The 10,239-nt window shown below is 39.2% G+C and overlaps 1 protein-coding gene across 1 annotated transcript in view; it reads left to right on the plus strand.

Moving 5' to 3' along the window:
- Window positions 1–7,873, plus strand: part of igdcc4 (immunoglobulin superfamily, DCC subclass, member 4) — a 183,522-nt gene extending 175,649 nt beyond the window's left edge. Inside the window, exon 20 of the mRNA XM_063066033.1 lies at window positions 2,857–7,873. Within this exon, the coding sequence (XP_062922103.1) occupies window positions 2,857–3,537 (681 nt within the window). The 3' untranslated portion in view covers window positions 3,538–7,873. The remainder of the gene's footprint in view (window positions 1–2,856) is intronic.
- The last annotated feature ends 2,366 nt before the right edge of the window (window positions 7,874–10,239 follow it).

A 10,239-nucleotide genomic window follows, 5' to 3' on the forward strand; every position in this document is an offset into this window, starting at 1 on the left:
TTAATGGTAAGACTCTTGGTAGTGTGGAAGATCAAAAGGATCTTGGGGTCCGAGTCCATAGGATACTCAAGGCTGCTTCGCAGGTTGACTCCGTGGTTGAGAAAGCATATGGTGCATTAGCCTTCATCAATTGTGGGATTGAGTTTAGGAGCCGAGAGGTAGTATTGCAGCTATGTAGGACCCTGGTCAGACTCCACTTGGAGTACTGTGCTCAGATCTGGTCGCCTCACTATAAGAAGGATGTGGAAGCCACAGAAAGGGTCAGTCACTGGGTGCCGTCCTGAATCCAGAGTTGGTGGCTATGCACCTCCATCTTCTTCAATCTTGCGACAGCACTGAGTACAGCCTCTCCTCCAGTTTGTTCTCACTAGCCGCCTTGGCACCGCCCACCGCCACCCCCCGCTGAACTCAAGCCTGAGGCTGTGTCGGCCTCCAGCCGCAGCTGTTTCTTCGAGCTCGGCCCTTCCTTAGGCGGAGGCCTTGGGCAGGTCCAGGCACACGGTGCAGTGCCCAAGTTCATCACGTCTCTTCTAACTAAGTGCATAGCATACGATTTGTAGACACGTGATGAGGCTTTAATCTCTTCCACAGAAGATGGCCGTTGGCTCACAAGGAGCTTATCTGCCTTTTGTCAGGTCTTGTTTTTTTTTCAGTCCTGATGGGTGTCCTCACACCCTCCTCACCAGACTAAGTCCGGTGGGGGAGCCGGCCCAAGTCGCCGACCACTCAGCCATGGCCTCCGACCATGCACCAGGCATCCGCCCCCTGCCGAATCTCTCCGAGCGTCTGGCGCCCGACCGAAAACCATGGTGGAGCTGCCGGCGACCAAACCGGAAAGGTGCAGAGGAGATTTACAAGGATGTTGCCTGGATTGGGGAGCATGCCTTATGAGAATAGGTTGAGTGAACACGATCTTTTTTCCTTGGAATGACGGAGAATGAGAGGTGATCTTATATAGGCGTATCAGATGATAAGAGGCATTGATCATGTGGATAGTCATAGGCTTTTTCCCAGGGTTGAAATGGCTAGCATGAGAGGGAACAGTTTTAAAAGGTGGTTGGAGGTAGGTTTGGAGGAGATGTCAGGGGTAAGTTTTTTATGCAGAGAGTGGTGAGTGTGTGGATTGGGCTGCTGGCGACAGTAGTAGAGGCAGATACGATAGGGTCTTTTAAGAGACTCCTGGACAGGTACATGGAGCTCAGAAAAATAAAGGGCTATGGGTAACTCTAGGTAATTTCTCCGGTAAGGACATGTTCGGCACAGCTTTGTGGGCCAAAGGGCCTGAATTGTGCTGTAGGTTATCTATGTTTCTATTATTGATCTTCTAAAATGTATCTAATTTGAAGTTGCATTAGAAATCTGGAAATTACAACCTTTCAGATTAATTTTGTTTGTGCATTTTTTTTTGTAATCCTTAAGGTTTGTGCCAGAATTGTAATATTTATCCTGTATTTCAACGGGATATATAGTATCATTTCAGTATCAAACTTCCAATCATATACAGTATTGTTCATGTACTGTATTTATTATAGAAGCTTTGATATTTTGGTGAAAGAAAGACAATATGCTTGATTAACAATAGGTGACTTTGGATATGATGATCTCAAAGGGCTCTAGCACTGGAGTTTTTCATAGTGTCTGGAACTGCTACAGCTTGTTATTTGAGATTGATTGTTGTGATTACTCAACAACACTATTATCACAGCATCTTATGATTACAAAGATGGTAGTGAGTGAACAAAATGTCCAGTATTTTCATATGCTCCTTTGAAGTTTAGCTCTATTTAGCTTATCGGTCATCTAGGGCAAAAGATTTATTATACACAGCTGCTATTTTCCTTATCTATGGGACTTTAATAGCAAGGGTACTGTATAAGATCATCAGAGCACAAGACATGGAGCAGAATTAGGTCATTTACCCCATTGTCTCTGCTCTACTATTATCCCTCTCAACCCCATTCTCTAGCCTTCTCCCCATAACCTTTGACAACTTACTGATCAAGAACCCATTAGCCTCCACTTTAAATATATCCAATGATGGCCTCCACAGCAGTCTGTGGCAATGAGTTCCACAGATTCACCACCCTCTGGCTAAAGAAATTCATCCTCATCACTGTTCTAAAGGGACATCTTATTCTGAGACTGCCTTCTGGTCCTCCACTATAGGAAACGTCCTCTCCATGTCCACTCTAGATAGGCCTTTCAATATTTGATAGGTTTCAATGAGATCACAAGATCACAAGACAAAGGAGCAGAAGTAGGCCATTCTATACTCTAATGAATACAGTTCAAGAGCCGACAAACACTCCTCATATGTTGGCCCCTGCATTCCAGGAATCATCCCCGTAAATCTCCTCTGAACTCTCTCCAACATCAGAACATCCCTTCTAAGATAGGGGGCCCAAAACTGCACACAGTATTCCAAATGAGGTCTCACCAGTGCCCCATCCTCCTCCATTCTTCTAACTCCAATGAGTACAGGCTCAGAGCCATCAAACACTCCTCATATGTTAACACTTCCATTCCTGGGATTATTCTCGTGAACCTCCTCTGGACCCTCTCCAATGCCAGTACATCTTTTCTTAGATGAGGGCCCAACACTGCTCACAATACTCCAAATGTGGTCTGACCAATGCCTTATAAAGCCTCAGTTTTGCTTTTATAATCTTGTCCTCTCAGAATGAATGCTTTTGCCTTTGCATTTGCCTTCCTTGTCATTGCACTACTGGGGAATTCATGGACTTTTTTGCAGGTTGTGTTGTCCAATCACATTTCTAATTATTAAGTCATTATATCTAAATATTTCTGATATTACGAGAAACAAATGGTAATGTATTTTTTTAAATTCTCATTTAGGGTTCAACAAAGAAAGAAAATCCTCATTCAGGTTTGAATCAAGTTGAAGCTGAAGTTATTGTTCATTCTGAATTATCTGCATCAAAAAGAAATTCTGCTCTTGAGGACTGGCAGAGGAAGGAGGGTCTTCAGAATCAGTCCATCACTGCTGAATCCATAGAAGACCTTCCCAGTGAGGATGTTACATTACCTAGTGCCGACTGGAACAGTGAGGAAAACCTTGGAAGCCCTGCTGAAGTACCAGCTGATGCCCAGGAAGAAAATTATCAGACCAAGTTTTCCCTTGCTTTGCCTACTACAGAGAGTCAGCCTGTTGAGGTTTGCAAGAATTCTTTGCCTCCTATTGCAAATGAAGTAATGAACTGTATTGATGCAGAAAATCACAAGGATGTCACAGAGCCACAAGACAATTCTTTGCTATGTTGTAAAACTGAAAGTAAAATGAAGGCTGTTGAATGCCTTGGGCTCAGCAATGGTTTTCAGAGCAGTGAGGGTTGGCAAAGCTCAGTTAATGGTTTCACAATAATAAACAGAAACTCTGAATCATCATGCCTAAAAAATGCAGATAATCCTCCTAATAGGTGGCAGCCTTTGGCTACAGGCGAGGATGTCTCTGCTCGTCATTTCATTGCCTCTAGTATGAATACTACCTCAGCATCTGAGAAAGACCTGTGTCCATAATTGTTAACACACCACCAACTTTTCCAAATACTGGGGTGAATCCTGCAATTACACACTCTGAGAGTGCCTATTACCACATCCACAAAGGATCCTTGCACAGCACTGGGTCATTAATGAACCTGAGATCAGTTAGCAGGTTCCTGTACCCAGTATTTTACATAGATGCTCCTCTGTGATGGAATGATCTAGTTTTATTTTCTGAGAGGACTTTCTCTTATTTAATATTATAAAGTGAAACTGTATGTTTAGTGTAGCATTTATAATACTTTCACCTTCCTTCAATACAACAGAACTACCTCAAGTCTGTTTAAAATATTGAGTGGTATTGTACTCCATTAGTTTTGTACCTTGTTTTTATAGATGTTTTATTTTCATTATCTTTGCACAGGTTTTGTTCCAACTAGAAAGTACTTAAGCAACCGTGCTGATAAAATATGATAACAAAAGTAACTTTTAAGAAATGCACACGCCCCTTTTCAACCATATCCCACTGTATCTGTCGTACTCAAGATAAATCAGATGTCATATTTTGTCAGGTAACTTTGAAAGAGGTTTAAATATATACATGACGGATGGGAAATAAGTATTTTTCCTATGGAAAGTGTGCCAAATTGCAATTTATGTTTGTATTTTATTGTTCTGACAGATCAGTGATTTGGCTTGAAGGTGTGTATGTAACTTAAGAATCTATGACGTATAAATGAGAAATTTCTTCTGGGTTTCTCCCTGTCTTCCACAAGTTTGTCAAAAAGTACAGAGAAGACATATAAAGGGGATTTTCACCAAAGTTGGTGGTTGATGAAGAGAAACCACTGAAGAAATTCTTGATGTTGATCTGCAATTTATAATGGAAAAGAATTATTTGTAGGGAACACAATGTGGGAGAAAAGTACTTTGGATGATACCTATTTAAAATTGCAACTCAAGCCTTACTTTGAACCCACCACCATCCCTTAATTATAAAATGAAGATTAAGCCTTATTAGGACCCAATGTCACATGCCTGTGTGCAATTGAAAACAATTTATCACCACTTCAAAATTATATTTTCTTACATAAATATGCACAGCCTTCATTTGTGTTTACAATTTTGAGATTGAAGACTGGTAAAATAATGTATATTTAATAACTTTCAAAAGTGCATCAACTACTGTTACTCAGTTTTAGGAACACTGTACATAACTAGCAGTTTTACTATGTACATATTCTCTGTTGTCATCAGTATAGCAAATGTCTTGTGTATAGCACACACTTCCATTCATCACACCTAAAGCAGTATATTTTTGACTCACTAAAGCAGCATTGTAGAATATTTGATTAAAAATATCTACATAGCTTAATATTCATTATTATCTTAGAGTAGATTATGCACATGTCACTTCTAGTTCAATCGTTGTCTCCCTCGTCTCGAACTTGCCAGCAATTTAGTATAATAGCCAACTGTCTATTTTAAAAAGTATCAACAGACAAGTGTGCTTGATGATTACTCTTTTGTCGTATACATCTTATTTTACCTTTGCTTAGGATCTGTCTTGGATACTAGAGACATTGAGCCTTGGCACAAAAGATAGTTTGATTACCCGGGATTGACAGTATAGACACTCTGCATTCAATATTGATAATAGCAACTGTATTGACTTGCATAATGGTGTTCATGTTTGCAAATAATCTGATCAGTTGTTGTTGAATTCTTACAAGATATACCATTTTGCAGATGATCTTGTGGATTCATATGGTGCAGTCTGTAATGCCACATCTTTCATGGTGTTTGCCACTCTGTACAATTGCACGTCCCCTTCTAGGTGATGGTTATTAACTAAATATTTCAAATAAACAACACATCTGTGATAATTCAATGGACTTATGTTCAAAGTTCAAGTTCAAAGTACATATGTCACCATATACAACCCTGAGATTCATTTTCTTGCAGGCATTCAGAGTAAGTACAAAGAAACACAAAAGAATCGATGAAAGACCGCACATGATGGGATGGGCAAACAAATAACGTGCAAAAGACAATGAACTGTGCAAATAAAAAAATTAATAATAATAATAAATAAGCAATAAATATCAAGAACACAAGATGAAGAGTCCTTGAAAGTGAGCCCATAGGTTGTATTCAGTTCAGTGTTTGGGTGAATGAAGTTGAGTGAAGTCATTCCCTCTGAGTTCAAGAGCCTGATGACTGAGGGGAAGTAACTGTTCCTGAACCTGGTGGTGTGGGATCTCAGGTTCTTGTAGCTCATTCCTGATGGCAGCAGTGAGAAGAGAGCATACCCTGGATGCTGGGGGCCCATGTGATGGAACCTGCTTTTGTGTGACAATGCTCCATGTAGATGTACTCAATAGTGGGGAAGGTTTTATCTATGATGGACTAGACTGTATCCACTACTTTTTGTTAGCTTTTGCATTCTAGAACATTGGTGTTTCTGTACCAGGCCATGATGCAACCAGTCAATATACTCTCCATTGCATATCTATAGATATCAAAGTTTTAGATGATTTGCTGAATCTGTGCCAACTTCTTAAAAAAACAGTGGAGATGCTGCTGTGCTTTCTTTGTAGTGACACTAGCATGCTGGACCCAGGACAAATCCCCTGCAATGACAACACCAAGGAATTTAGAGTTGCTGACTCTCTCTACTGATCCTTCGATGAGGACATCTCATGGACCTCTGGTTTCCTCCTCCTGTAGTCAATGAACAGCCCCTTGGTCTTGCTGACCTTGAGTGAGAGGTTGTTGATGTAGCACCACTCGACCAGATTTTCAATCTCCCTTTATGCTGTTCTGTCACCACCTTTGATTCGGTCAGTGACAGTGACATCATCGACAAACTGAAATATGGCATTGGAGCTGTGCCTAGCCTCACAGTCACGAGTATAAAGCGAGTTAAGGACAGCGCTAAGCACACAGCTTTGCACGCCCAACACGTTTGTGATGTTGCCAATGCCATCTTAAAGATATTGTATTTAAAATCTGCATCAGTTATGACTTTTAAAGTCACCCTTGTGGCAGAATGTGGTTTAGATTTGCTAGGAGCTTAACACTGTTACAACTCCTTGATCAATTAGATTCTTTGCAGCCATTGTCTCTATGAACAAGACTCATGAACCAGTGCCTTTAACACTGTTGTGGAATAAAACCTGGTGCAGCTTGATATATGTGGCATCCTTCTATCTTCTATCTTGACAATGTTGAAATCAACAGCTAATAATCAACATTTCCACTATGTTTTTTTTTACAACTGCACAGTCTGTCCATTGCTCTGAGCAGAAAGTTTTTACACGGCCTGAAACGCCGTGGTACTTTAATAATACATTATATAAAAGAAAATTCCAGCTGTGCTGCAACAAAGGCTATGTGTGTAGGAGCATTTCATTTACTGCACTGGCATAGCTTAGAGGAATCTGTGCTGATAACTCAGATTTCTATTGAATTTGCATTCTAGTAATACAGAATTTCCAGGTTATTTAAACAGGTAAAGAAATATGATAAGATTTTAATTACTGAAAGAGTTGTAAATTAACTGACATTTATTTGCTGTTAAACTCCTACATACATTAAGGAGCCGATAATAGTTCCATTCACAGTGGACCTGCCAAAGACTAGTCATGGCCATGCAGCACCTAATGTCATCAGTTAGGAAGGCTAACTGAACTCTGTGGATCTAACAGAACTTTTGACCCACTGAGTTCTTCTAACAGATTGTTTTTGCTCTACATTACAGCATCTGCCTTCTCCTGTGTCTTCTAACATTAGGTTGTGGTACTTCAGGATGACGGTCTCAGAAGGGTTAAGGTCTTGGAGATAGTGCAGAAATAATTGATCAGAGATGAGGGAATGAGAGGATAAAAGAACTGGAATTGTTCTTGGGGCAGAATTAAAAGGAATTGACAGAGGTGTACAAAATCAAGAATTGATGAGTAAATGTCACAAACTAAAGATAACTGGCAAATTCAAGAGGTGATGAAGAAACTTTCTTTATACATATGTTACAGCTGAAGGGGAAATACTTGCAGGGAGGCAAGTGCACAGTGGTGGGATTAATACAAAATTCCATCAAAGAGCTAGCGTGTGGTGCACCGTGACTTCCTTTTGTATCATGTCCTGATGAGATAACTTCTTCCTGTGTAGCTACCTTTGAACATTATCAGTAATTAATGAGAACTTCATAGGCAAGTAGTCACTGATGAATGCATAACTTCACACTTCCATCTCCTGAGTGATGATAGATGCTTCCACGTGTATTCTGCTAAAATGCTGGTACTGTAGCACAGTGTCGTATCTTAAAACTATAGTCAGAACTCAAACAACAGGAATTCTACAGATGCTGGAAATTCAAGCAACACACATCAAAGTTGCTGGTGAACGCAGCAGGCCAGGCAGCATCTCTTACTAACTCTTCCTTCAGTTAGTCCTGACGAAGGGTCTCGGCCTGAAACGTCGACTGTACCTCTTCCTAGAGATGCTGCCTGGCCTGCTGCATTCACCAGCAACTCTGATGTGTGTAGTCAGAACTCAAATATTTCTGGTATCCTTTGTGTCTTTTTATAATTCCCTCCTTGGATCTTGTGTATGTGCTGTGATGGTGTCCCAGATTTTTATCTATGATCAATATCACAGAGATGCTTCATTTCTTAGAATTAATAATTTGGATGTTGCAACAATGCCTACCACGGATATCAGGATTATAAAACAAAACAAAAAAAAACAAGCTTGGATATGCCCCAGTTTAATTGTACATAATAGACTCTAGATAATATGTTTAGTTAGAAGGGCTGATGGAATTCTCTAGAAAATCTGCCAGGCACCTAAATTGAGTTTTGTATTTCTATTATTTTCATTTGGTAGAAGGCAGCTTCTTAAAGAATCCAGAATCCTTCTTAAATGTACTTATTCAGCTGACAAACACCATGAGCGAGTCGCTTCGAGAAAGCTGTGTAGAGGGGTTATCTTGGGTGATCCTATTTTAATCTATATTTGACACTCAGATCATAGAATCAGTGTCTCTTCAGTTAAGATTGCTGATTCCTGCCTTATCATACAGTTATTTAACTTAGTGACTGCAGTCTCTGATACAATGGTAATTGTTCTGTTATTACCACATGTATTGAGGTACAGTGAAAGGCTTTTGTTTGCATGCCATCCAGACAGATCATTCCATACATAAGTACTTTGAGGAAATCCAAAGGATAAGCCAAATAAAACAACGTAAATCCTATGAAGGAGATAATTAAAATAACCTTCACTTCTGACCTGGAGAACTGCATCCTTATCAAATCAGACAGATTTGTTTTCTGGAAAACAACATTCTCTTTTGCAGCCGCCCTAGTCACTTGCAGCAAGTTACTAGAGTTTATCCTATATTTATCTGCACAATGCTGGGTTCAGATATTTGGTACAGTATTAAATTGCAGGTGAAAAGTTTTGAGTTGTTACAAATGTAGGTAATACTTTCAATGTTGCCTCGAGAGATTACAAGTGCAATAATGGAGACTGCAAATTGAACACCAATGTTTTCTTTGAAAATTGGAAGAAGTAATAGATAAATTCATGTTTCTTTCAGAAGCCAACTTCTTTGTTTAATTTATTATGGGTTATTCGTGTAAACTGTTACAACTTTAAAATATATTTACATTTGCTCTTGTAAATCTGTCTATAAAGTGATAATTTTGTAAGGTTGGGTAATGGATTGAGATCTAATGCATTTTTTTTCCATTTGAGACTGCAGACCTGAAAGCAAATTTTGGTTGGACCAATATGTTAGATTTTCAGACATTTTCATAAAATGTGCATGTTGTATAAGGGTTGACCTTACTATATGATAATCAGGCTTCAAACTGGTGTACTCATTGATGGCAACCTTGTAATTTACATTTTACTCATCAATGTGTACAGACGATCATGCAGAATCACATTATGTACAATGTATCAGACTTGTACTAAATTTGCCTTTATGTAGGTTATATAAGTAGTTCAGTCTTCAATGAAAATAACTTCTTGCAAATTACTCAGTTGTGGATATCTTCTAGTATCCTTTTAGTGTGTGTTCTCAACATTAAAAGGAACATAAAGAGAAATTCTATTGTAATGATGAATTGATGGCCTGATTAGGGCATAGGTTTGGATTAGTCAGTGACCCTGACAACGTGTGATAGATTGCATTTACATTAGCAGAGGCAATTGTAAATCCAAGGGATACTTTCGAGTGTTGTGATTATTAGTTCAGTTCCCTCAATACTAGGCACTTCAAAAACAATCCCCAACTGATGATGTTGGGGTTTACTGTTTAGCAGAGGTAAGTATTTTTATTTAATAGGGTTAGAATAAAGCGAAGAAGCAGAATGAAATTTTAAAAAGGACTATGCTTATGTTGCTACTTTTGCACTGATGTACCATTATTTTTATCAGACATAGTTAAGGAGTAGTGATAACTGTTCTTCCAGAGCATTAAAACCAGAAGAATGAAACACACTCATTGTGTCATCTTCATCTTTCTTCACATTAATTACAGATTTGGGTGGATTGAGTCCAGATGCAACCCAGATCACAGGGTTCCCTTATTGTCCAATAGATAATTCTGAACTTAATGCCAACTTTGGAAGTGTATATTTTTCTAACTTAGTGCAGTGCTAAATAACGATTGGTTTGTACAAGTGAATTTTGCTTCAACTATAGTACGTTTGCATTTTCCACTTTGCA

This window comes from Mobula hypostoma, chromosome 13 (genome assembly GCF_963921235.1).
Source record: "Mobula hypostoma chromosome 13, sMobHyp1.1, whole genome shotgun sequence".
NCBI lineage: Eukaryota > Metazoa > Chordata > Chondrichthyes > Myliobatiformes > Myliobatidae > Mobula > Mobula hypostoma.